This window comes from Rhinolophus sinicus, chromosome 10 (assembly GCF_057876585.1).
Source record: "Rhinolophus sinicus isolate RSI-liver-muscle chromosome 10, RSI-T2T, whole genome shotgun sequence".
NCBI lineage: Eukaryota > Metazoa > Chordata > Mammalia > Chiroptera > Rhinolophidae > Rhinolophus > Rhinolophus sinicus.
In genome coordinates this window covers 18,007,062-18,034,760 of record NC_142510.1, presented here as the reverse complement: position 1 = coordinate 18,034,760, position 27,699 = coordinate 18,007,062, and the positions used below count along the sequence as shown (strand labels likewise).

Sequence of the window (27,699 nt, the reverse complement as noted above, 5' to 3'; positions counted from 1 at the left end):
CACATCTCAGACCGGTGACCTGTGGTCGGCTTACCCACCAGGAGTGGCTGCTGAGGCTGCTGGCTCTGGCTGGGGGGCGTTCTGACCATGCTAAGCCCCCACCTCCCACTTCTAGCTCTGGCTCTTCCCGCTCTGCCCCATGCTTCCTCAGTACCTGCTGGCCTCTGCTCCCAGTCTTCTGAGGAGGTGAAAACATACCTGGGCCACGGAGGCGTTGCTGCCGTACAGGTGAAAATGCCTGCTGCTGTTGAAGGAGACGGCCAGCGAGCTGCAGAGGCTGAGCGTGGAGGACGCCTACAGGACATGGGGAAGGCTGAGGAGTCGCAAGGCCCTAGACCCACTGCCTCCTGCCCGCGTCTGCTCCAGGGGGAGAAGCACACGTCTGCTCAGCTCTGCACCCCAGTATTCTAGTGTGCTATGCCCTGTAGCTCCAAGGACAGAAAACTGTCCTATAAAGAACATAAGAGAACCGTCCGCGGGGCCGTGAAAACAGCCCTGCACATCTCACACAGGTCACGGCTCTTTCATCTGTGTCAACATGGTGCTCCTTCCTGGAGGTAGAACAGGAAATGCAGGCAGACCACAGGTGAGAAGCCCCCCACACTCCCACCTGACACCCCCAGGCCCACAACCACTTCGCGTGCTGCCAGCAGGGGGCGCTACCTCGATCTTCTCCACCAGGTGCACAGTCCCCGTGACTTGGACGAGGAAATCCTGCTGCTTGAGGATGATGGGGCAGCGGAAGAAGGCTCCTGGCAAGCAGGGCTTCTAGGGACAGGAGCAACGGGAGTCAGTGAGGGCTCCTTCCGACCTGCAGCCTGCCCCCACCCATCTCTTAGCTCCGTGTCCATACCTCAGCCACACTGGGTGGCCTCTCCATAATCTCAGAGCGGCAGGGGACAGGCGTCTCCTAGGAATGAGGAAGCAGGCTCTTCAGTTAGTCCAGAGTTGAGCGAGGACATTGGCCCCTTAAGGCTGGAATCTGGCCTTGCTCCTCACCCGCCCATATGACCTTGGTATCTGCCTCCTCCCTGACCGCCCCCTGGTGGATTCACACATCACTGAGCGTGATGAGGTTCATCCTTCCCCACTCCTTTCCCCCTTTAAGAGCTCCCCCCCCCCCCCCCCCCGCCCACAGACCTGGCACCCCTAACTCCTCTGGACAGTACTCACCATCTGCACGCTCCAATTGTGTGTGATGGACCCCTCAATGAGACGCGATGGCACCCCAATCAAAGCCTCCAGGGCAGGCACGTGGCGGTCGTGGACAAACGGCTGAATCCTTACCTGGTACAGAGTACAATCCTCACTGGCTGAGGCCCCAGGGCCCACTTGTCAGGCAGTGGGCAATGGTCGAGCACACCCACCCCCTCCTCAGTTCAGGGTGGGTTACAGGCACTCCTCTGCTTTCTCCAGGGGTAAAGCCTCACAAATCCTGCAAGGTGCTGCTCAACTACCACACTGCAAGTCTGGCTGACGCCCCAAGGATAGGGCCGCTCCCCGCCTATATTTCCACAGCATTCTGCACCCTGGCAGGATGGCAAGTACCTGCTGTCTCTCCCCGAGACTGTGGGCTCCGTGAGAGCAGGAGCTGTGGTTTATTTCACCTGCAATCCCTGCGGCTTTACACAGCAGCTCACAGATGATAGGCCACAAGAAGTTTTTTTGAATGAGTAAACGAATGAATGCTATCTAATAAGGATCGATGCAAAAATTATTTGCAAAGTGCAGGTGTGGTCAAGACTCATTGTGGCAAGTAAATCGAATTAATAAATATTTCCTGAGTGTGTTTTATACAAAAGAGCTATCTGTGCTAGGGTTGGAAGACCCAGAAATGTGTGAACAAGTGACACAGAGCAGCACCCACGAAAGTCTCCGGGACGTCAAGCAGGGAAATATATATCCAATTCAAGGGGTTCTATCATTTATTCACTCAAACATTTGTGGACATTTAAAAACATGTCAGTTAAATTAAACTAAAAGGTCTAATGTCAGAGGCAGCATTTGAACTTCACTGTGAAAGATAGACAGGAAATTAACAGATGGAGATGGGGGAGGCATCCAGAAAAAGGAAGTGCAGGGACTTAGACAGAAGCAGGTGAATGTGATGTGGCCAGAGGGTCGGCGCCTGGAAGGAAAGACAGGAGATAAGTCTGGAAAGGAGACTTGGGGTCAGACTGTGGGGCACAGCGGCCTGAGGGTAAGAAGTCAGGGGGCCAGTGGCCAGGTGATGGGGAATCATGGAAGGCAGCTGAGGACAGGCTGACTCCAGGGAACTCATCCACTGCAGGCATGGAACAGAAAGAAGTTGGAAGAGACGGGTCAAGGCCAAGTTGGGAGCTGGTGCCAGTAATTCAGAGGCAAGAAGACGAGGAACTGAGTCTGAACAGTACTAGGGACAAAATTGAGAAGAGGACAGACAACAGAACGTGAGGAGGCAGTGGGTCCTAGCACGTTGGCAAGAGAAATTCACCCAGACGTGGAAGTTTTGCTTGAGGAAAAAGTGCTTCTAAAGGACTTCTAAGCCAGCCAGAGCAGATGCTAGTTTAGGAAAAGATACTATGTTTGGTTAGAACACGTTGAGACCAAAGTTGCAAGAGGAGCAATTGGAGTTCTAGTTATGTATCTAAGAGAAATAAAACACCTGTCCACCCAAAAATGTGTACAGGAATGTTTCAGCAGCATGATCCATAATAGCCAGAAAGTGGAAATAACCCAAATGTCCTGACCTGATGAGTGCAGACATCACATGTGGCCTCTCCTACAATGGAATATTATTTGGCAATAAAAATGAATGGAGGGGGCAGCCAGTTAGCTCAGTTGGTTAGAGCTGGATGCTTTTAACAACAAGGTTGCCGGTTTGATGCCCACATGTGTTACTGTGAGCTGCGCCCTCCACAACTAAATTGAAACAACTACTTGACTTGGAGCTGATGGGTCCTAGAAAAACACTTAAATAATTTTTTTAAAAGTTAATGAAAAGAAACTTGTATTAAAAAAAAAAAAAGGAATACTGACACGTGCTACAACATGGATGAATCTTGAAAAGACTTTGCTTAACCACTGTCACCCCAATAAATTTTAATTAAAAAAGACTATGCTAAGTGAAAGAAGCCAGGCACAAAAGGTCACATAGTATATGATTTCATTTATACATAATGTTCAGAACAGTTAAATCTATAGAGAGATAAAAATAGTGATTGCCAGGAGCTGGGGGGAGGGGGGGAATGAAGTGACTGCTAATGGGGACAGGGCTTCTTTCTGGGGCAATGAAATTGTCCTGCAATGGGATCACGCGGATGTTTACACAACTTTGTGAATATACGAGAAAACCATTGAATGGCAGCCTTTAAGTAGGTAAATTGTATGGTATATGAATTATATCTCAGTAAAGCTGTTTAAAGACCAAACAAAAGATGCTAGGAAGACATCACAGTGGAGACGAGTGACAAGCTGCAGGGACAGGTGTGTTGCAGGAGGAGTGAGACAATCTGAAGTTGTCACTTGGACGGGGACACTGGCACTGTGGAAACGGATAGAGAGCCATCAGTAATGCCCCCTCCCCCCAGAGCCACGTACCTGCTCAGAGGGAATGGCAGTGATGCCAAAGCAGAGAACAGCGGGTTAGAACCTACATGTCGTAACCATCACCGTTTACCGAGCACTTCTGATTCTCACTGAAAGGACCATCTCACATAGTTGTCAGCATCCTATGTGGTCGGCAATTCTGTCAGCCCCATTTTACAGACAACAGAACTGAAGCTCACGGAAATTAATTTGTCTGAAGTTATCAAGCAGGAGAGCTGCCATGTTAACCTAGGCTGACTGCAGAGCCTAGAACCACTACCTCCATCACCTTCCATGGATGACAGTGATAATAATACTAAAATCTGCCAAAGTTGACAGATACCGTATGTGTCAAGTATTATGCTAAGCACATAACACATATTTTCTCATATCCTCCTAACCACCCCATAAAGTAGGTGCTATTATCCCTGTTTTACAGATTGAAAAACTATAAAGGCTCAGAGAGGTTAAGTAAATGGCCTAATGCCACACAGTTTTCAATGGCAGAGTTCAAAAAGATTTCAAGTCTGGCTGAAACCTATGCTCCTGACCAGCCAGGGGAGCCGGGACCTGAGGAAGGAGATCCTGTGGCCCAGCTGTACAGCTTTCACTGGGTTCCATGCCTGTCTAGTTCACAATGAACCTCAATTCTTAGAGCTGACCTCCTTGTGGCAAAAAGGGCCTGATTAATGGGACGGTTTCAGGAAAGATCACCCCTCCATATTGTACTGGGTTTAGTCCAAAGAGAGACCACATTAAAGCCTGTAGCAAGAGTGACTGCTTGGGGGTCAGGCGGGGTGGGGGGGCAAACACTTGGCTTCAGATGCTGGAGGGAGGGGAGATGGCGTCGCCTAGCCCTAAAGACGCTTCTCAGGGACGGAGGAAGCTCACGAGGTTTGAGCTGGTTCTGCGTTGAGTGAGGCAAGGATGTAAGGTGGTTCCCTAGTTAGCTGGGGGATCGCAGGGCCGCAGCACAACACCCATCTCCTCTCCCCCCCAGGCACTCTGCAGGAAGGGAAGTAACCCACTGACCCTCAAGGCCACCTATGAAGTTCTTGTTCCAAACCTCCCCCAGGGACCCAGAACCATCCAGAGAACAGCACTGGAAGCCAACCCCACTGGCTTTCCAAAATTCTACTTCAGTTCAGAGGGGCATGTGACCTTCCCAAAGGCCACGCCCCATCCTCGTCCTCTCAGGGGCGGCCTCCCGCTTCTGAGTTCCCGTAATGAGGGTTGCTGTTACAGCACTGAGCGCATTGCGTGAGAAATGACAGATCCCTAACTCAGAGGTTCAACACGCACATATTGGCATTCACATAAACGCTCGAATCTGACCTGTCCCTTATTAGCTGTGTAACCTGGGCAGGTTACTCGACACGTCTACGCTGCAGACTCTCCCCTGTAAAATGGGAAAACGATGCCTCTCTAACTGGGTTCTCACAGGCTGGGGTGAGAATTACAGGGGTTGCACACGTAGAGCACCAGGCACGGAACAGGGACCCTGTCTTACCCAGGGCCGCCCCAGCAGCTGTCAAAGTGCCTGAACTAGAACAGCGGCTCATTACATGTTTGAACAAAAACTAGGTTCTCTCTCAGAGCCCTCTGGTTGGTTCTCAAGGTCGGTACATAGTTTATCCAGCAGCGGAAAAAAGCGAGTGAGCGGGCTGCCTCCGCACACATCTCAGTGGAGGCCATGAAACAATATGGAAAGGGTCATGGAGGCAGGTAGAGGGGCGGGACTCAGAGGACGAGGCTGCGTCTCATCAGTCTGTGTCCTCGGTCCCCAGGATCGGGGCTGAATGAACGTGTGACCTCTAGGGACCTTTTCACACTGAGGGTCATACCTGGTAGGTGTGTATGACAGGGTGGACCTTGGGTCCCTTGGAAGTCAGACTGATGTAGAGAGTGGAGTTTTCCTGGCTGTGGAGAGAGAAGACAGAGGGAGAAGGTGGTGAAAACGGCAACCCAGTCTGCAGGAGGGTGGGGCCTGGGTCAGGGGAGGTCCTGAGTGCCAGCACTGCGCTAGGGACCCCCACCCTCTGCCCCGCCATGACCTCACATGAGCCTCAAGGCACCCTGCTGACCCGTGAAAGGGCTCAGCCTTTTGTGGAGACCAGGACTGGAAGCCAGCGCCACGTGACTTTGGAGCCAGGCTCTCCACTACAGACCCCCTCACCAGATCTTCACTGCACCGGGCGGGCTCCCATGGCTCATCTCCTAGGTAACTGCACCAGCCTCTGGCTCCTCCCACCCCATTTTCCCCTTGACTTTCCTAATGTCACTCTTTGATCCTGCCGCTCAGCTGTGCAGAATCCATCTAAGCTGCCAGATACCCATAGGGTGGGGTCTGCCTCCTGCTGTCCAGGCACAGACCTACCCAAACCCTGTTCCCAGGTTTGTCCTACTGTTTGCTGCCTCCACGACATAGAACGATCTCCCCCGCCCTCCCTTACCCTCATCCTCCAGAACCCGGTTCAACTTCTCCATGACCCCTTCCATCTCTCCTCCAGTCCACATCATCTTTCCTGGCTCTAAATCGTATCACACTTCAGACAGTATCAGTGTGTTTGGCATTTGTGTTCCAAAGCACCAGAGACCCCGGCTCAGACACTGGCCCTGTTCTCGTCTCACTGAGCCAACTGAAGAATCCACTCCACTTTTTCTGGCTTCAACGCCTTTTCTCTAACTGAGAAATTCCAACTCTGTGATCCCTGCGTATGGCTCCTTCCTGCCCCAACATTCTGACACTTCACCAATTCTGTGTGTGTGTGCGTTTGGCCTCCCCTACCTGACTGACGACAAGCTGTCTGCAGACAAGGGCCATGCTGAAAGCGTTTCTCCCACCTCTACTAGCCCTGCTGGCCCCAGGAAGGGAGGGAACCCAGCACAGCTGAAAACCCTAAGAGCTTGGTGGGTGCCCAGGAGACTAGGGAGGGTCAGAGGGGAGGTCAGATCATGGGGTCAGCACATCCCAGTTAGAAAGTTCCTTCTCTGAGCCTCCGTTTGTTTACTAGTAAAATGAGGAGAGGCACAGCTGCCTCCCGAGCCTGAACGCTCCAGGAAAAGCACCAGCTGGGCAGTGCAGCTGGCACCGTCTGACATTAGGGCAGTATTCAATGTGCTTTTTCTTCCGTCGGCAAACGCTGATCCCACTGGGGGCTCTGAAAGGCCTTTGCTCTTTTGAGTGTTGAAAACTGTTGGGGTTGGAGCTGGAGGCCGTTCTAGTCACCCCTGGGGTAGGGAAGGGAAGGGCTTGAAGGAGAGCCCTGGGAGGCAGGTGGGGCCGCCAGGGTGGCAGGCTGAGGTGGCAGGAGGGGGACTCACTCCTCGGTGAGGATGTTGATGGGGTATAGGACTGGAAAGCTGGTGGTGGCCGAGTTGTCCTCCAGGAGGCCCGCGTGCTCGTTGTCACTGCATTAGGGCACAGGGAGGGCGGTGTTAAGGAGGGGTTTGGCAAGGCCTCCGGGGTGCAGGGCAGGGGTGCTGGCAGGGGTGGGGTGGAGGGTCTGCTCACCAGCTCACATTGGCGTGCAGCTCCACAAGGTCCCCCCAGGAGCTGTCCATCAGCGTATGGAACATTACCTGGATAACAACCTGGCAGGGGGATGGGGATGAAAGAGGGAGGGGCCTGGGCCTGGCACCTCACAGCCCCCACACCCAGCCTCCATAACAACAGCGACCCCTTAGCAAGGCTCCTTGCACCTCAAGTGCTGGGCGAGGGGTTTCATCCCCACCGTACAGAAGAAGACACTGAGCTTCCAAATGGTGAAGTCAGGTGTAAGGCCACCAAATGAAAAACCTAAGCCTGGGTTTGTCTGATTCCAAAATCCAGGCTTTCACCCCTGATGCAAATCACCTCTGCACATGCTCCCTTGGAGGTAGGGCGGGTAAGCCCTTCTCTGCCAATCACCTGCATCCTTTCCCAGAGCCAGGAGATCCCTGCCCCACCCCCACCCCCAACTCAAAGCCCCTGGCTGCTGAGTTCCTAGAGGCTTGAGGCATTCACACTCACCGAGCTGCCTGCTTTAAAGATGGGCGAGCTCACGTTGCAAGAGAGCCTCCTGGTCAGAAGCTCGGCCTCCTCAGGAAGCTCCTCACAGCTCACCGGTATATGGCTGTGAACCTAGGGGGTGAGAAGACAGAGAACAAGCTTGTTAGTGGGCAAGGCTGAGGGTTCCCCAGAGGCCACCAGCCCTCAGAGCCCACATCCTCCAGCTCTGTCTCTTTCAGGGCATATTCTCAGACAGGTGGGGCCAAAGAATCGGGGGCCCTGCCAGAGGTTGGGATAAGATACTCACTGCCACACTATTTATAACAGTGACAACCTGGATGTGATCAAGCAGTTCAGAGAGCTAGGAACAGTTTAGTAACTGACACAATCACAGGGAGGATGGACAGTGTGAGATCCTTCAAACGCTACTACGTCTGCACACTCAGCAACCATTTTTACAAAGAACTCGAGCCTGGACTAAGCGGAATAAAACCCTTCATTCTTATCACAACCTGTGGGAGATTTCAGCCTCAGATTGGGAAGGGAATCTGGTAAAGAAGTAGGGGCTCCGGGAAGTGAGTGACTTCCCCAAGGTCTCACAGCTGGGTCATCAGGCCGGGAACTGGAACACAGGTCTGTTTGACTCCAGATCACAGGTACTTTTTTTTTTTTAAAGATTTTATTGGGGAAGGGGAACAGGACTTTATTGGGGAAGGGGAACAGGACTTTATCGGGGAAAGTGTGTACTTCCAGGCCTTTTTTCCAAGTCAAGTTGTTGTCCTTTCATCTTAGTTGTGGAGGGTGCCGTTCAGCTTCAAGTTGTTGTCATTTCAGTCTTAGTTGTGGAGGGCACAGCTCAGCTCCAGGTCCTGTTGCCGTTTTCTAGTTGCAGGGGGCACAGCCCACCATCCCTTGCGGGAGTCGAACCGGCAACCTTGTGGTTGAGAGCCTGCGCTCCAACCAACTGAGCCATCTGGGAGCTCAGCAGCAGCTCAGCTCAAGGTGCCGTGTTCAATCTTAGTTGCAGGGGGCGGGGTCCACCATCCCTTGGGGGACTCGAGGAATTGAACTGGCAACCTTGTGGTTGAGAGCCCACTGGCCCATGTGGGAATCGAACCGGCAGCCTTTGCAGTTAGGATCATGGAGCTCTAACCGCCTGAGCCACCGGGCCAGACCCAGATCACAGCTTCTTAATCACTGTATGAGATACCCCTGAAGGAAGCATTTAATGTTGCTGTATAAGAATAATTCCAGGGCCAGCCCGGTGGCTCAGGCGGTTAGAGCTCCGTGCTCCTAACTCCAAAGGCTGCCGGTTCGATTCCCACATGGGCCAGTGGGCTCTCAACCACAAGGTTGCCAGTTCAATTCCTCGAGTCCCGCAAGGGATGGTGGGCAGCGCCCCCTGCAAGTAGAAATGGCAACTGGACCTGGAGCTGAGCTGCACCCTCCACAACTAAGACTGAAAGGACAACACCTTCCTTGGAAAAAAGGCCTGGAAGTACACACTGTTCCCCAATAAAGTCCTGTTCCCCTTCTCCAATAAAAAAAATCTTAAAAAAAAAAAAGAATAATTCCAGTGTCCACGGGCAGGTGGACAGATAAACAAAATGTGGTCTGCCCATACAACGCGCTAATCCTTGAAAAGGGAATGAAATTCATACGTGCTGTCACATGGATGAACCTCCAAAACATGCTAAGTGAGTCAGACAGACACAAAAGGACGAATAGATGATTCCACTCATGAAATCTCCAGAACAGGCAAATTCGCAGAGATGGAAAGCAGATTAGTGGTTGTCTCGGGCAGAGGGTGGGGGATGGGAAGTTATTGCTGAATGGGTACAGCGCTTCTGATGATGAAAAAGCTCTGCAATTAGAGAGTGGTTGTTACCTAACATCGTCAGTGGCCTTAATGCCTTGGAATTTGTATAGTTAAAACGGCAAATTTTAAATGACATCTTTTACCCCAATAAAAACATTTTTAAAAACGTAGAGGAAAAAAATGAGAATAAAATGCCAGTTATTTAAAACAACTATAACTATACAACAAATAAGTACACGATGGCATTTGTAAGTATAAACATAATAAACACCAAAATAGTAAAAGCAGTCATCGCTTCATTGGAGAAGTATGCGTGATTATCTTCTGGAAACTTCCCTATAATTTCCAGATTTCTGTGAGGATCATGTATTACATTTGTCATAGTAATTTAAAAAATAAAAGTTGTCTTTAAAACAACCCAGGCCAGCCCTGCAAACCACATTGGTCACCGTTAGGAGGGTGGCAGCTTGATCTCACTAAACCTGTGCCATCTTGTCAGCACCAGGCCCAAGAGCCGGTCACAAGCTCCACTTCGTGAGAACCTCTCACTAACCCTGCGGTGTTTCCAGCCTTAGTTTTGGTCGGGGAATCTACGGCCCCCAACGGTGAAGCTTGTATCAATCATCTCAGGTCATACAACTCGAAGGTGGCCACCAGGCTAAGTCCAGATGTGGCCCTAAGTCACGTCTTCGGGCTGTCCTGGCTGCCTGAGGCCCCCTGGGAGACAGAAGCCCTGTGGGGGTGGGAGTGGGGGTGGGGGGGAGGGGCAAGTGCCCAGATGTGGGCATCCCAGCCTTCTCACTCACCTGGAGCATCTCCACTTTTCGGAAGGACAGTCCCCGGGGGAAGCTCAGGCTGAGCTGGACCCAGTAAGCATCTTCTCCCAAGTTCTTCAGTGTCAGGTCCACGGAGAGGCTGGCCGAGGGGATCAGATGCAGGACCTTGGATCTGGGGGCAAGATCAGGAGAACGTTACGGGGACCAGAGGTGAAGACTTCTAGAACAGAGGCCAGAAAAGCTAACTACACAAAAAATAAGCTGCTATGCACAGGCTTTAAGTTTCACGATTTTATCTCATCCTGACAAAAGCGTCACAAGGGACTTGCATTTCTCAGAGAAGGAAACTAAGGCTCAGGTAACACATCTAGCACAGACAGGGGTCTTCTGAGCGGAGCCGGCAGGGGTGGGGGTGGGGAGGCGGAGAGCCTTACAGACCTTGCAGGGGAGAAAGACAGTGCCAGGTTTGCCTCACAATTCTTGTCATCTCCACAGTTTTTCTCAAAAGGGATCTGAAGGCCAAGAAGAAAAGACTGGGAGGCTCAGGCCACAGACCCCGGAGGGCCCGACCCTGGCCTCTCTGTCTGCCCCTCTTACCTCCTTAGTCTCGGAGTGTGGCGAGGGTCTCAGGATGGGCTGTACGTCCTTGACCTGCTGAGAATGGAGGAGAGGGAGACAGGCCAGGGTAGATGAGGCAGGCCTCGTAAAGGAGGCCTCGAGCTCAGGGCTCGGGGTTCAGCTGGCCAGCTGTGGCCTGCCCCTCCCAGGAGCCAACCCCCTCCCAGGATGGGCCCCACTCAGCCTGAGGCTGCTGGTGCCAACTCTCTGAGGGAGGCTGAAGACACCAAGAGTCTGTGCCCTCTTGGACAGGAGAGCTGGACCTTAAAGCAGCTCCCGCAGTTCCTCCTAGCCCATCCCCTCAGCCCCCAGCCCCCCTGCTGGGCAGCCTCTGGGTTCACCTGCCTGGCTTCTCTGTGAAGTCCCCCCTCCCCCACCTCAGAACAGATCTCCATCTTTAATCAGATCGAGGGCAGTTCTTTCACTATTTCCTGAGCTTCTGCTCTGGGCCAGGCCCCATTGTTGGGCACTGGGTTTGCAATAAGAACAAAACAGACACACTGCCCACCCTCCCGATCCGGTAGCAGAAACGTCCCATCACAACCCTTGAAGATGCTGGATCAAGTATAGAGAATCTTTAGAGCTTGTAGAAGAAATCTACCCCACACATGGCGGGGTCAGGGAGGATTCCTAAAGGAAGGGCATCTCAGCTGAAACCTGACGGATGAGCGGGAGGGAGCCAGGTGAAGAGAACGGTGGTAGGAAGAAAGAACAGGGTACACAAATGCTCGAGGCTAGCGAGATTGTGTTGGCGCAAGGAGCAGGAAGATGGTCAGATGGGCTGCAGTGCTGTGTGTCAGAAGGGCAGGAGGGAGAAGCAGGGTCCAGATTAGGGAGCTGGAACCTTACGCTGAGCATATGGGGTCACAGAAGTATCTTATGGGTTATCAGTTGTATGTTCTAGAGAGATTCCAGCCTCCTCTGCTTCCAGGTCACCTGCCAGGCAGTCTCTAGCCTCTCCCTTGAGGGGGTGGGGATCCCAGCTGCCTCTGCTGCCTGCTTGCACCCAACCTCAACATTCATACGAATCCCACCACCCACTACACCCCAGCCAGTCCCTGAACTGGCATCAGAGCTTCTGTCCTGCTCAGTTGTCCTGCCAGAAGCCAGGCCCCGCTCCCAGTCCCCTTGAACTTACCACCACACCTTTCCTCCTGCTGCTCCCTTTGCCTCTGCTCTATCCACCTACCCAAAGTCTACTCATTCTGCAGGACCCAGGGCCATGACACTTCCCCTAGAAAGCCTCGTGGGACAACCGTGGCCTCACGTCTTTTTTTTTTTACCCCGAGTTCCCACATCACACAGTTTGGCTTTTGTAAAATTAGTGCCGATGGCAGATGGCCGGTTGTCCCCATATATCCTTCCTCACCATCTGCCTTTATATACAGCCTCCATTTTTTCATCTGGTCACATGGCCGTGTGCACAGGAGACGTGGTTTCTCTGGTTCTCTTGTAATTAGGGACGACCATGTGACTAATTTCCGACCAGTGAGACACAGGTGAAAGTACCCTGTGGATCTTCAGGAACGTTCTCCAAGGAGCTCCTCCCCCCACCCTCTCTCCTGCATTGTGCCCCCACCCCCACCCCCCACCTGTGGCATAATTGTGCCTGGTGCTTACACTGCGCCTTCTTTCTGAAGGCAATGCCCTCTCCGTCTTCACCTGGAGACTTTCAGGGTCACCTCTTGTGGGAAAGCTTTCCTTGTCCCCCAGATATGTATCTGGCTTGGACGCTCTCAGAGCCGTGTCACAGCTCGTTGTAACTATCTATTGACGTGTCCGATGGTGAACCTCTTACGGGTGGGACCTTATTTACTCCAGTGCCTGGAACAAGGCTCAGCTCAGGCAGCTGCTCAATCAACTCTCCTGCAGTGCCTGACAAGCACCTGGTGGGCAGCAGCTTGGCTTTTCAGGAGGCACACAGCTCCAGTCTGCACACCCCAGGGACTGAGCATGCATTGGGTGGAGCGCACTCAAGGCAGACTGCCAAAAGCCACAAGAAAGAGTCCACTGAGCAGTGACTATGTGCCAGCTCTGGGAGAGGGCTCACACACAGGGACTCATCGCCTAGAGGGGGAAACAGTCCCCGAGAGGGACAGAACCTGCATGCTCGTGCCAGGCCCATGTTCTTCCCACCAGAACTGCTGCCTTCGGACAGAAGCCAAACCACCAGGGGAGTGTCAAGGGTTTCAGAAAAGGAACTTGGGCTTTTGGCAGAGAGTGGGGAGGGTGTGGTCTGGCAGACCAGGGTAGATAATGTTTCCCCTCCTTTTGTGGAATAATAGCATCCCAAGTTGGCTTTGAGGAAACTCCCTGATCTCAGCTGGATACACTTGGGCGAGAACACTCATCAGGGTGCCCTTTCTCCACAAATGAGGGACAGTCCCAGGCCTTCCGGAGTTCCTTCTCTGGAACTGGCATTCTGAGCAGGTGAGGGGTCTGGTGAAGATGTGAAGCTAATGCACAGCAGGGACCTGGAGCAAATTAACCAACAGGGACAGGCGCCCTGGATCCCATCTGTGGGGACAGAGTCCCAAAGAGCAGTTTCCAGGCTCTCGGCCTCACGTGGAAAGGTGCTGGCTCAGGTAGTAGATGGCCGTCGGCTGTGACTAGTTGGCCGTCAGCTGTAACCAGTTAGCCATTGGCCACTGATATAACTGCTGTAACTGCTAAGCTAGCAAGCAAGGATTGCAGTTAGCAAGCGGTTGGTTGGTTGGCAGGGAAGCGGACAGTGGATTGTGGCTAGCAAGTGCAGTTAGCAAGCAGATTGTGGATTGCGAATCGTGTTGACCCTACTTCCTCTGTCTCGCCAGGCCACCAGCAAGAATATAGTGGTCTGACTCCCCTATCTATGGCTCCATGGGTGTTCCTGTTTGGCCTCACCATGTCCTGTGTCTTGTGCGAGGAGCAGGACCAGAGACCCCGCATGACACCATCCCTCACTCCTTCCCTGGAGGGGCGCCAGGGCCTCCCCACTGGTTCCCAGTCTTCCTTCTCCAAATTTCTCTTAAACACAAACTCCCATACATTCCTTTCCTGCTTAAGGAAGCCATATTTGCTTTCTACGGGTTCAGCCCAAAGACTCCTTTGAACACAGTCTTACTCAGTGGAATTTCTACTCTCCTCTCTTTCCTCTCAATTGCCTCCGCTCGTCTCTCCTTACCGCCTTTTGGTCCCTCAGTGTTTCTTCTTCCTCCCAGAGAGAGTAATTTAGGGAGATGTTGATGGGTGAGATGAGGTCTTGAATGCATACCTGAGTGTGATAAGAAGACACCTTATGTCATGATTTTAACCTTTACCACACATCCAGTGATGTGCACACTTGGTCCACGTTTTACAAGGATAGAACTCTAGTACTGAGTTGTCTTCCTCACCAGCAGCAGAAATACATTTGTTTCGTATCACGGCTGCTCCCCAACCCAGGAGTCATCCCTTAGCCCCGAGCCCACTGCAGACGTCACCAGCCCCTCAGGGCACGTTTTCCCTATTGGGTCCTGACAGAAGCCCCCACATCTTTGTCAAAGGGCTCTAGGCAATTATTAGCAAAGTCTGCACAAGGAAAGACTATTCTAGAATATCCTGGTTCCTTGACAATAGGGATGGGTCTTAGTCTCGCATGTTATTCCCAGTGCTTTGTGGGCACTTGGATGGTACTCACGTCAAGTTTCTACCAACCTGAAGGTAGGTGTTGTTACCTCCCCATTAAAGAGGAAGAAAATAAGGTCTAAAAAGATGACACATTTTTTTCTAAGGACTAGAACTAAGGAGTGAACCTAAATCTGCCCAACTCCCATGTCTGAAGTCTTTCTATCACGTGACAGTCTCTGTTCTTTGGCAAATTTATGTTTAAAATTTCCAAGTGTCGTAATGGGACAGGGTGAAGGGGGGGAGAGCGGCCCTGAGATGAGGTATGAACAAACTGAAACTAAGCGGATAATTGTTGAAACTGGGTGATGGGCATTTGGGTGTTCACTCAACTATTTCTTCTACTTTTGCAGGTCCGAAATTTCCCATAATAAAAAAGGTGAAACCAACTTCAGGATTTTATACACCCATCACATGACAAGTCTCTCATGAAACATTCAAGTGACATGTATAATTGAATGTCAATCCTATTTTATACAGGCCTGCAAGGAGCAAACCAAATTTGGGTCTTTTAGCAGTTGTTTAAACCAATATTAAAAGAACCCTTTTCTGGGATGGATCTGAATAAATGACCATGTGCACCTGTAAATGCCACAAACCACGACTGAATATTCTGCAGCCTCACAAATAATTATGAAAGCTGGGTAGCAGCGTTCATATATGACGTACGAAAAGAATAGGAAAAAACGACAAGTACTTGACAGTCATAATCACATGAAAAATGCCTATGAATATGAGAGGGTGCCAAAAAAATGTATACACATTTTAAGAAAGGAAAAAACTGAATTAGAGTTGTAATACTCAATATATACCAATAACAAAAGATGAATACAAGTCACATTTGACTTCTGCAATTACAAGAGGTGCTCAAAGTGGTTCCCATCAGCGTAGTTTTAACAGTTTTTTCCTTTCTTAAAATGTGTGTACATTTTTTGGGCACCCTCTGATATTAAGGACTAGAAGGAAATATGCTAAAGGTGTTAATGCTACTACTGTACAGCAGAGGAAATGGCAGTATAGAAACATCAACATGAGTTGCGACTCAGCTGTGACCTGTAGCTCACTAAGCCTCGCACCCAGCTGCCTCTCATCGTGTCAGCTCAGCCGTCCCTTCAATTCCTGGAGCAGCCTCGCTGGGTCCCTTACCGGGAAGTGGAACCAGAAGTCAGTGCAGGACTTGAGCTGGGTGACAGTTACGTGGCTGCTGTATTCAGAACTCCCTCCTGGAAACAAGCCCCGGCTCCTAGTCCGATGGCCATCCAGCTGCAGTGTGTAGTTGAGGTTGGCAACCAGGGGCCCTGGGCAGGGGGGAGAGGCAGGAGTTGAATGGTGGCAGGTCCACGGGCCCTACATCTGGCTTCAGAGCGGGCAGCTGCTCCGAGCAGCAGGAAGCCAGCACTGACCTTGGAAATGGGGGGTGAGAGACTTGACCTGGAAACAGACTGTGATGTTGACGCCTTCCTTCTTCTGGCTGCTGGCTGAGTGGGAACATTCTACTTCATGCACGGGGATCTCGGCCGGGGAGAAGGATATCAGAGTGACAACGTCCACCACAGGCCGGGAGCTGCAGGGCAGAAAACAAGCCACGCTCTCCCTTGGCCCTAACTGCGGTGCCCAGTCAGACTCCATCCATCAGACTCCAGCCCAGAGCTCCAGCCATCAGACTCCATCTCTAAGGCAGATCTCAACAGCCCTGTCTCCTCACAACGACAGTCCTAACGACAGTTCCTTCGGGCTCCCCAGTCCATTTTAGCAGCCTGCTGGCCCATTTTCCATGCAGAAGAAGGAGCTTTCAAAGAGGGATCCTACTGAGCTACTTCCGTGCATGTCCCCTTCACTGCTGCACACGGCACTCACACGAAACGCATGCTTCTCACCATCCATGCCCTCCAGGCTGCTTCCCCAGCCTTCTCTCCTACCACACTTCCCCGTGGCCAACCATGTTCCAGCCACGTCACACTTTCCCTGCCTTATGGCCTTGGCGTGTCCTGGGCTTTCTACACAGAAAACTTTCACCCCAGCCTTCTGCAAGCCTGGCTCTCCCTCACCTTTCCAGTCCCAGGCCAAATATCACGTCCCCAGAGAGACCTTTCTTGGCTACCGAAACTCTAGTAGGTCTCCCCTGCTATTCTCTCTCACAGCACCCCGTTCATTTCCCTCATAGCACGTATCACAATTGTGATTCCATCTTTGTTTTAGGTTTTTGTTATGTTTTCCCACATATCAGTATTTAAGACAGAGTAGGGGCTCCGTCAATATCTATTTACTGCATGACATTACGTGATGCCGCCAATAACACTAAGATATGGGTAAAGCGGGAGATGTCCTCACCGTTTCCCAGGTGAGGACACTGAGGGCCCCGAGAAACTAAGGGACTGAGGTAAGATCACCGAGAAGTAAACGGCAGAGCTTGAATCCAGGTCACTCGGTTCTAAAGCCATCACATCATGTTGCTTCCCTAGGAGGTTCTAATGTCCGACAGGCCAGGGTTCGAGTCCCAGCCCATCACTGAATGGCCGCTGTTTCACCTGGGGTAAGGCATGAAGCCTGTATAAAAAGAACCGATCTCACAGGGTTGGAGGAAGACCAAAGGAGCTGATGCCTGTGAGCCGTGAGCACAATGCCTGCACACAGTAAGGACGAGAGCTGAAATGATCAGCCGCTGGGACTCAGGCGACCTGTCTTACCTCAGCATAATCACCTGACCCTCGGCCCCAACAGTCACATCCGCCAGGCCGTCCCCTCCAAGATCCTTCACCCCATGGATGGAGCGTCCAAACCATCGAATTCCTGGGAACACCTGGCTCCCTTCTATCCGCTGAGACCAAGAGAGAAATTCATGCTAAGCCAGGAAGAGGACCCGCTGGAGGGTCAGGCTAGGGAGTGGGGTCTGGGTCTGGGCTTAGAGGCTTCCAGGCCCCTGGGAATGGGTTTTTATCGGCAGGCAGGCAGGGTACCTCACCTGACTTGGCCGCGGGCTCAGGCCACCATGCTGCCCATTGAAGATGTACACAGCCCCCTGCTCTTCCAAAGGGGCTCCCACAGCCACGTCTGTCAGCCTATCCCCGTTGATGTCTGCCAGGGCCGTGACGGCAGCTCCAAACTGCCCAAGGGGGTAGCCAGGATCCCCCTGCAGTTCTGAGACCGCTTCGAACCCCAGCTGGGAAGGAGCAAGGTGACAGGTCCCACCTCAGTCATTCAGCAAGCTTTCACAGGGTGAGGCATTGTGTGCAAAGAACACTAAAGAAACGTCAGCGATGGTCCCACACAGAATTAGAAGGGTGCCATCAGACTAATCTGGGTGCAAGCCCCAGCTCCACCTCTTATCTGTGTCACCTGGTGGCTTTGGACAGTTCCCTGGCCCTGTTGAGCCCCTGTGTTCCCATTTGTAAGACAAAGCTCAGAGCACCTCGTGAGGTGACTGTGAGAAACTAATGAGGGTTCCTATATATACACAAAAGGCTTGGCACTGGGCCTCACACAGTCTCCCATCAGTGAGAATGAGCTGTTTGTTGTTCTAAAGGGCTGGTTAGCACGTAATCAGACAGGGAAAGCCTTCCAGAACGCGTGGGACCTGAGCAGCCCTGGGCATCTTCTCCCCCCACCTCCTCAGCTCAATGCCCTGGTCCCCACCTGTTTTTTCTGGTAGATAAACACCCGGCCTCCTCTCTGCCCCCCATAGAACAGGGGGGCTCCGATCAGCAGCAACTCTGTCTCCCCATCTTGGTCCATATCGATGCCACACAACGTACCCCCGAAGTAAGAGCCGATCTTCAGGGAGAGGAAGACATTTGGGGGGAAGCCCGTGAGCCCCTCAACCACTCCCACTCCCTCAAATGAAAGCTCAAGTGCTGGATCCCACTTAGAGCCTGTAGGAATTAAGACAAGCTGGGCTCTCTGAAGTTCAGTTTCTTGAACTGGCAAGAGGAGATGACAAAGCTTACCTCAGACGGCTTTGTGGGGAACAAATGTTACAGTGCCGGCGAAGCGCCTGCCACACAGGAAGTGGATGCAGAAGGAGGGGGCAGCCCAGTGTCACCCAGCCTGTGACCTGCAGATGCCGTGTGCCATGCTCACCTGAGTCCCATTTATTTTCTGGATCTGTCTCCACGGCCCTTTGTCCTCTGCCTCCTGGAACAACAACACCTGCCCCACATGCTGGTACCGGGGGGCTCCAGCGGCTACCAGAGACGTGAGCCCTCGGGAGGGCAGCCAGGCCACCGTGTACCCTGAGGAAAGGAGGTGGGTGGTGGAATTAGAAACAATGATGTTAAGAAGGTAAAACCCGGGGGAAAGGGGGGAAGTGGGCAGGGACCCTGGGAAACTGGTTAGAGCAAAGATGCGTGGAAACAGCCAGAAGAACTTCTTCTGAGAACAGTCATGTGTTCCAAGCAGCAACACAGATCCTGCTCTCTTGGTCTGGGGCTGCGTTTCCCAAACTGTGGGCACACACGCCAAGGAAAGCAGCCACGTGCCAAAGGGCAATCATGCCGCCTCTTCCTGAGGCCCAATTCTCCTGGGAGTCGGTAAGGGAGACAACACTTTATTTTTCTTTTCCCCTCCCCCCTGCCCCTCTCCAACTCCAAGTCAAGCTGTTGTTCTCAGTCTAGTTGTGGAGGATGCAGCTCACTGGCCCATGTGGGAATCGAACCGGCAACCTCGGTGCCAGGAGCGCAGCGCTCCAACCACCGGAGCCACCCAGTTACCCCGAGACCACACTTTTAAAAAGAATCAAATAACATGGGATACGTTAGGAAGAAGAATGCCAGGTTTGCACAAATATTAAAGATAAAGCAGGAGACTTGAAACATGTTCCTGCCTAAAGATGTCTCTTCAGGCTGTCTTCACACCTCACACCTCCCAAGACGAGGTCCTCTCCCCTCTGTCACAGCACTGGTGACATGTCTGAAGAAAGGCTGCAAGAAGCAACCAGGAGCTGGGCAAGAGCCAGCGGTCACCCGGCAGGACGGCTCTGCCTCAGAAGGCGACCAAATGATCCCAGTCTGCTTAGGGCAGTTGAAGGTGAGAAAGCAGAGGTCTGAGATGCTAGAGCACACGAGAGGGAGAGTCAAGTGGCGGAACCTTCTCCATTCATTCACATGCGTTGCTGAAGCACCGCCCTCTGACACCAGAGACAAGGTTTGTATCCCAGCGTTACTACTTCCTAACTGTGTGATTTTGACTAAACCACTGTATGCTTCTGAGCCTCAGTTTTCTCATCTGAAAAAACACAGATAGTACTAACCTCATCGGGTGGTTTCGAGGAGTAAATAAGACCATGGGTGTAAAAAGTGTAGCACTGTGCTTGTGCTATCTAAACTAGTATCTGAAAGACAGTAGCATAGCAAGCACTCACGATTACATTTAAGTGTGTGTGAGTGCATGTATGTGAGCATGAATGTGTGTCTGTTCTGAGAGTTTAAAAAAAGGAGCGGCCACCCCTAGGCAGTGGCTGCCTCATCACCCTGATGACGCAGGGTGGAGGGTGGTGGTTCTCGGTCCGTGAGAAGGTAGAACCTGGAAGCAGGTCTACCCCAGGTCTCTTGGGGCCCGTCTGTGCCTTGGGACAGGCTGGCTACATGAACATGAACTACAAGAGCTGTAACCTCTGAGCATAAGAGTCAGTCCCCTCTGCAGCCTGAGACGGCTGTCACCTTGGGTGGACAAGCATTACAGAACTGCGCAGAACAGAACTGCAATAGCGCCCCCATGAGGCAGAGAGACACAACAGCAGCTGTCATTTCCTCTGCTAGGCCTTTCAAGGACTGAAGACTGAGCCAGGCCTGGAGTTCCTGGACGATTGAAGAGGAGGAAACCTCCAGAGGGGCTGCTGGCTTCCTACTGATAAGGCAGGCTGCTTTAAAATGTACCCAGGATTTCAGTTAGAGGATGACAAAGTGACAACACAGAGAGGTCACTGCCATTGAAAGAAGCTTATTACTGAAAGCTCCTGAAAACAGGAGGCAGACAGGCCATGCAGGACCACAGGTTGGCAGGGAGAAGCACCAGGGGTCACCAAGGAAGAGGAGGCAGGAGGAAGAGGCAGAAGGAGAGTGCAGCCCAGAGCCTTTACTGTAGATTCTGTGGGAGGGAATGGGTGAGGCAGGTAGGCTTGAGCAAGCTTAGGATTGGATAGTTTGAATAATGCTGGCAGGCTCTGGGCTACGGGGTGGTCTTTAGTTGTCTAGTACCTGGCCTTGGGTGATTTGGGTCGGGGGGATACTAGCTTGGTATGTAAAAGTTAGATCAAGGAGGCAGTGAGGGGTACGGCCTCCAGATTTGCAGGTGGCACACAGAAAACCTCCTCCGAGCCAAATTGTTTCCTCTCTGTAGGAAGGAGCTGGCCCTGGGCGGAGTGGTCTCTCCAGGGTTAGCGAGGCTGCAAGGTATCAAGGCCTCATAAAATACGGAAAACAAATACGTGACTCACCCACAGGTGAGGGGTTACGGGGAAAGTTACAAATGTTCTCATCACATTTAAACTCTGAGTTTGTTCTGCTGGTTGCTTGATTTCCTTTATTTTTTCTGAAAGTCAGTCTGAGCGACTCTGTGGCCCCTAAGACCCAATGCACTCCTCCTAAGCGAGGACTACTCACCCAGATAGCCCCCTCTCATTTCTGTCGTCAGCGGTTCATTCCCAACAAACACATCATCCTGCAGATTGGCCTCCAGGTCGAGAAAGCCCCCAGCCCAGTCCTTGGCTCCAACGGCTCCCACAATGCCACGGCCCTGCCCGGGAGGAGGAGAATGACAAGCGAGGGGAGTCAGCGGCATTCCTACAGCACCCCGGGGCCGCCCGCTGCTTCAGGCTCCCCACTCACCCTGCTGAGGTCAGCGCTTATCCCGCTGGATGACAGCTCCATGTTGAAGGATGTCCGGTCCTGTTTGCTTGTGCCTGAAGGACAAGGGAGAAGAACGGGCCGAGACCCAAGACACAGTGAAAACACTGATATTCCATAAAATTATGAGAGAGAGACACAGCATTTGCCAGGTAGAAAGAGCACGAACTTGAGATTCAGCCAGACTGGGACATGGCTGACACTTTGGGTCTCAGGGACACTCCGTGAGCCCAGATGTGGGAATCCAGTTACCAATTAGCAAATCTAAGAGGCAGCTCTTGATTTCTGTTCCTACTCAGACTCCCCCACTTTAACGGATGGCTCCCTCACCCACCTAGTGAATCATGCTAACTCCCCAGGAATAAACCTGGATTCTTCCCTTCCCCCCATTCCATTTCTAATGCATCACCCAATCGAGATAGTTCTACCTTCGAAAGACATCTGCAAGACTGTATTGTTACCAGACTGGTGCAAGCCATCCTCACTCACCTCTTCCCTGACTCATGTGGTAACTTACTATTTCGGTCTCTGACTCCATTCTTCCTCTTTCCATGCCTTTTTCCCCCATGGAGCAAGCCAGAGTAATCTTTTCTTAAAAATGTATATCCGACCACATCTTTCCCTTTCTTAAAAACATTTCATTACTTCCTATTATTCTTTAGGCCAAATTTCAAAGCTCTATGGGGACCTTGAATGTCCCTTCCTACTTCTCCAACCTCCCCCTCTCCCTCACTCACCGCGCTCTATCTCTGGCCTTTCTGTTTCCCCACCACGCGAAGCCCTTCCCCATCTCCGGGCCTTTGCATGCTCTTCCCTAACTGGAACGCTCTGCCCACATACCTCACATGGCTGTTTCCTTCTCATCTTTCATGTCTCAGCTCCAATCATCTCAGAGTGAATTTTATCTCAACTGAAAAAGTGGCCTCTTCCTTGAAAAGCCTATCTCAAGTAACTTCTTCCAATTATGTCTGTCTCGATGTGTTCATTTTCTTTACAGCAGTGAACACCGTCTTTAATTATGCTATTTGTTCACTGTTTTGCTGTCTTTCTCTGACTTGGATGTGAGCTCCACTTTGGCGACATCCCTGCGTGTCTCATTCTCAGGGCCTGGGACACGGCTGCCCCACACATGAATGAAAATGTAAACAATGCCACCAGCCTTGCAAGGCTGCTGATAGGAGTGAACTGAATAACATAAAGTGCCTGTTTCATGGAAGCTTTCGAGAAACAGTAATTATCATGAATATTCATTCATTCACTGCTTTTTCACCATCTTGCCAGGGATACAATAGTGAAAAAGCAGACAATGCTTGCCGGGATAGACCTCACCGTTTTGTGGGGGAAACAGACATGGAATAGACAATTCGAGTACAATGTATGTCAGAGTGGCTGTAACGGAACACACAGCAGTTACAGCAGCACGTGGGAAGAAACACCTCGCCCAGACTTGGGGATCAGTGAGAACTTAGCAGAGGGAGTGCTATGGAAACTAAGATCTGAAGGATGAGTAAGAGCAGGTCAGGGAGAAGTTAAGGCCTGTGGATAACAAGAGCTACAATTTAGAGAGCCTACAAGGCACCACGGATTTTGCGAAGCCATTGTTGGGGGTTGAATTGTGTTTCTTATCAAAGATAGGTTTGAAGTCCTCACCACTAGGCCTTCGGCATGTGACCTTATTTGGAAATAGGGTCTTTAAGAGGTAATCAAGTTAAAATGAGGTCATTAGGGTGGGTCCCAATCCAATATATGCCAGAGGTCCTTATAAAATGGGGAATTTGGACACAGAGACAGATATGCACAGAGGGGGGTGCTGTGACGACACATGGAGAGAAGACAGACAGGAGGGATTCCCAATGAGCCAAGGAACGCCAAGGATTGCGAGCAAACACCAGAAGCTGGAAGAGGCCAGGGAGGAGTCTCTTCTAGAACCGTCAGAAAGAGTGTGGCCCTGCTAACCCCTTGATTTCTCAGTTCTGGCCTCCGGAACTGTGAGACAATCCATTTCTGTTGCTTTAAGCCACCCAGGTTTTGGTACTTTGTTACATCAGCCCTAGGAAACTAACAGCAGTGAAACCTTACAACCCTGTGAGATTGGTACTGTTATCCCCATTTGACAGAGAACAATGAGCCTCAGAAATTAAAATGATCTGGCTGGGGGCGGCCGGATGGCTCAGTTGGTTACAGCACGATGCTCGTAACACCAGGGTTGCCAGTTCGATCCCTACATGGGCCAGTGTGAGCTGCGCCCTCCACAACTGGATTGAAACAACTACTTGACTTGGACATGATGGGTCCTGGAAAAACACACTTAAAATAAAGTTTTTTTAAAAAAATGACCTGGCTGAGGGCACACAGCACAGGCCGAGTGGCATCTTGAGCATCTCTGCCTGGTTCCACATTATACATACACCACCCTGCTCTTGATCTCTCACCCTCCTCTTCAGGGACACAGGACCGAGGTATTCTAGCAAGACCTGGTGTGTGTGTGTGTGTGGGGGGGTGTTATCCAGATGCCACCAAAGTGCTGAGCTGAACCCCAAGGCTGTGTCCTAGCCAAGGGACCTTCCCTACGGGAACCATGTACCTGCCAGCAGACTAGGCTTCCTGGCCAATACCCTCCGGCAGCCAGTCCTCCATCTGGTGATGCCAATCAAAATCTTCTCTATCCTGGACCAAGGAAGAGGGCTTGTGGGCTCCTCGCAATTGGCCCCTGACCATCTTAAGTAATGTGAAGCCTAAGATAAGTGAAAATGAGGAAGCTGAGTGAAGGGAGGAGGGCAATCTAGTCGGTCTACAGGGCTCAGCTGACACCAGCAAGAGAGGTCAGCTCTGGGCCCCGCCCTGCAACAAGCTAAGCTCCAGAGGAAGATGGAATTTCAGAGGGGAGACGCTACTCCCGAATCACCCTCTCCTAAGTTTCTGCCCCAGGTCTTTTCCAAGACAGCTCTTAGCACAGCATCAGATACCGAATAAGTGCTCGCGACTAGTACTCAGTGTGTCTCTAAATGTCCTGTCTCAGCTGATTTCCACGTATGACCTCCTGAACTCTCACCAGCGTCTGCCACTCACCCTCAATGACGTAGATCTTCTGTTGAAGCTCTGTGAATAGATCTTTAAGCTTCTCGAATGTGTCCAGAATCTTTACAAATTCTTTCGTGGGTTTGGAGGCAAATTTGTGGAGATCTTCCTGACTTTTCTTAGTCTTAAAATGGTTTCCAACCTGTGAGGGAGAAAAGAGTGAAGGGCTGACATCCCCAGAATCGCAGACTAATTTGATACTATTGTCACAAGACTACATGGCCCCCAGGAGAAAGAGGAATGGGGTGCAGGAATAGGAGAGGGAAGATGAGATGGAGGAAGAAGCCAGAAGCCTGGAGCTGGGGCCTGTACCCCAATGATGTAGCGAACAATGTCTTCGGCCCTGTCAATGTTCCCACTATCAGTGGTTTCCCCGTCGGTAATGATGATGAGCACTTTGATGGCGTCTGGCCGGGCCCCCATATCCTGCCGGAAGACCTCTGTCCTGTGTCCAGAAAGGGAAAATGTGAGAGATTCCCCCGCTTTCGTGAGGCCTCCCCCAACCCCTCCCCCATCTCATTCACACTGTCCTGTTGAGGATGCAAAAGCCCTTCTCACATTCCCCAGGCAGCTTCTGCCAACCTTCCAAGTTCCCGTCTGAACCTCCGACCTTGCCCTTTTGCCACACCTCTCCTTCTAGACCAGTGGTCTTCGGCTGAACTCTGGGCGGTCAGGAGGTTACCGTCCCACACTCCATGGGTGGTGAGGGGGAGATTTTGTGAGGGGAGACTCAGCTGCCTACCTTCCATTACAACCACGTGGCAACTGCCCTTTAATCAGATATACTGGTGACCTAGGTGGGATTTCGATGGGAATAATGGGTCCCACGGCTGAAGAAAACGAGAGTCATTCGTCCAGAGCAAGCTTGTAGAACGCTTCCCCTCCCTCCCCAGGCTGCCTGCAGAGCTCTGCTACAGCAAGTCTCCCAGGGAGCTGAAAGACCTATTTCTGTGTGCATTTTCCCGCAAACCATGAGTTCCTCAAAGAAAGGACTGTTTGATTTGCTGCTGTATCTCGGGCTCCTGAGTTAGTGCTCAGCGCATGTGCAATAGAAGGAAGGGAGGACTGACTCCTGGACAGGCCAAGGCTCCAAATCCCAGCCTCCTTCTGAAGCAACATAGGTTGCCCCCCGCCTTTGCTGGGACAGCAGCTCGATTTGAACCATCTGATCCTTCCCTCCCCACCCCACAGCTAACCAGAGCGGGACAATTAATCCGAGACCCGCCAATCCATAACCCCCGACTGTGACATGACCTGCCTTGGGAGAAGCTGAAAGTCACACGAAGAAATCACAGTGGGAGATTGAGGAAAGGGACAGAGAGGCAGCTGTGAAAGCTACTTGGAAGCTGCCAAAGGTGGAGGAGCTCTGATGGGCAGGGCCAACCCAGCTGCTGTCAAGACCTCGAGTTCTATCTTGGATGCAAAACATCTCCCCAACCTCCATCCACACGGATATGGCCTATCATGGGTCCCGTGCATGCATTTCCACCCTGGTTTAAACCAGTCATCTCGCATCTGGATTTTTCAGCAGCTCCCTAACTGGCCTCCCTCCTTCCACCCATGCCCCCTCCACAGTCTAATACAACCCTATAGCCAGAGGGATCCTTTTCAAAACAAATCAGACTGTCACTTCTCTGCTCAAAACCTCCAAGGACTTCGCATCTTGCTTAGAAGAAAAGCCCAAGTCCTCATGATGGGCTCCGACTTACCCAGACTCCTGTGGTCTCTTGGACCTCATCTCCCACTCCTTTCCCCTGTCACTCACTTCTCTCCAGCCCCATCACTGTCCTGGCTCTTCTTGGAACATCCCAAGCATAGTCTCAGGGCCTTGCTACTCCCTCAGCTGGGACTGGTCTTCCCAGGTTTTCACCTTCAACAAGTGTGTGCTCACAGGTAACCTTCCCTGATCTGCCTATCGAATATCGCTTTATTTTTCTCTGTCAAACTTACATCTTCGACTGCATTGCCTAATTTACTTTTCCTATTTAGGGCACTTCTTTCCTCTACTAGAATGCTCAACTGTAAGAGGGCAGATCTTTTTCTTCGGTCCATTGGCTGCTGTAGCCCCAGCATCTAGAATGTGGCAAGTGACGCCTGTAGGCCAAAGCCAGCCCGCAGTTTGTTTTGTATGGTCCGTGAGCTAAAAATGGTTTTTACATTTTTGTTTTTAAAGGGTTGCAAGAATCAACAAGAAGAATATGCAATAGATACCACACGTGGCCAAAAAAATCCTAAAATATTTACTACCTTGATCTTTACAGCAAAAATTGCCAATTCCTGACTTGCAACACTGCCTGGCACACAGCCAGATGGTCAAGAACTATTTTTGAAATACATTCCCATGACTGCTCCTTTTTGCTCCCACAGTTGAAACTTTTTGGGATGTCTTCCCATCCTGGGGTGACCCCTTTCTCTAAGAACTGCCTCCTTCCCACGGAGGTGGGACCCCAGAATCCATGCTTGTGCCAAGTGACTCTATGCCATAAAGGGGACCAAGGCCACAGCCGGGTGGACCCGTGGGCACCTAACCCAGGCTTGACCAATCATTTCTTCTCTTGGAGGCTGGAATTCAGGTTGAGGAACCAAGGCTGCCTTTTTTTCAGTAGGCCTGGCTTGACCCACCAAAGCTGTCTATAGAGAGAGAAGTACAAAGTGGACATGGCAAGTCGAGTGAGCCCTCAACGAGCTGCAAGCACTCATGCAGAGGCTTGAGGAGATGCAACACATGCCTGTTTGACTCACACAAATCCAACAATGTATGTTTGGCAAAGAAATGAAAATGAGAAACACAAGTGTCATAGAGATCCTTCCTGCTAGTTTACTCAACTTGAGTGTGTACCCAAGGGGAGCATGACACACGAGATATAACCCTCTTATTCCTCAAGTTGGTCTGTTTCCATGGCCAATCTAATGTTTAGAGCTATTTTAAAAAATATACAATATGGTCCTTCAGCACATCCAACTACGTTCATCTAGGCCTCAATTTAAACAGCAATCTGATCTGTTTGGGGAAAATTTCTGTAGTAAATTTAGAAAGTTGAGACATGCTAGTTTCCCAGGTGGGACTTGACTATATTGAATATTACGAACAATTCAAGGAATTGATCAAGGATAATTCTGACAACATGCGATTTTTGTTCATACCCTGACTTCAAAGTGGATCCCCGTCTAAGAAGTGGCTCTCCCGTGGCTGCCATGGCTCACAGTCCCTTTCCAAGTCCTGGCTCTAGTTCCTTGTGAGTCTGGGCAATACTCCCTGTCCTGGAGGCTCAGGAGCTGTCCCTGCAGCCTCCCCAGAAACCCCCTTTGGGATTTAGTTAGGATCCAGTCGACTTCTATTCCTTACAATCCAGAACCTGGACTACA

The 27,699-nt window shown here is 51.4% G+C and overlaps 1 protein-coding gene across 7 annotated transcripts in view; it reads right to left on the bottom strand.

Moving 5' to 3' along the window:
• ITGAL (integrin subunit alpha L) overlaps positions 1-27,699 on the bottom strand; it is a 56,542-nt gene that overhangs the window by 2,916 nt on the left and 25,927 nt on the right. For 3 of the 7 annotated variants that reach the window (XM_074322973.2, XM_074322974.2, XM_074322972.2), the window contains exons 13-34: positions 24,646-24,778; positions 24,325-24,475; positions 21,238-21,311; positions 21,013-21,145; positions 18,494-18,645; positions 18,050-18,187; positions 17,379-17,576; positions 17,104-17,234; positions 15,820-15,980; positions 15,563-15,714; positions 13,935-14,024; positions 10,751-10,807; positions 10,592-10,665; positions 10,184-10,325; positions 7,580-7,690; positions 7,082-7,161; positions 6,892-6,978; positions 5,412-5,487; positions 1,174-1,287; positions 854-910; positions 664-768; positions 199-294 (exon numbers count right to left, since the gene is read on the bottom strand). In XM_074322973.2, coding sequence (XP_074179074.2) covers positions 199-294; positions 664-768; positions 854-910; positions 1,174-1,287; positions 5,412-5,487; positions 6,892-6,978; positions 7,082-7,161; positions 7,580-7,690; positions 10,184-10,325; positions 10,592-10,665; positions 10,751-10,807; positions 13,935-14,024; positions 15,563-15,714; positions 15,820-15,980; positions 17,104-17,234; positions 17,379-17,576; positions 18,050-18,187; positions 18,494-18,645; positions 21,013-21,145; positions 21,238-21,311; positions 24,325-24,475; positions 24,646-24,778 — 2,512 coding nt within the window. The remainder of the gene's footprint in view (positions 1-198; positions 295-663; positions 769-853; positions 911-1,173; positions 1,288-5,411; positions 5,488-6,891; positions 6,979-7,081; positions 7,162-7,579; positions 7,691-10,183; positions 10,326-10,591; positions 10,666-10,750; positions 10,808-13,934; positions 14,025-15,562; positions 15,715-15,819; positions 15,981-17,103; positions 17,235-17,378; positions 17,577-18,049; positions 18,188-18,493; positions 18,646-21,012; positions 21,146-21,237; positions 21,312-24,324; positions 24,476-24,645; positions 24,779-27,699) is intronic. The other 4 variants (XM_074322975.2, XM_019717251.3, XM_019717252.3 and 1 more) reach the window with 3 other exon arrangements.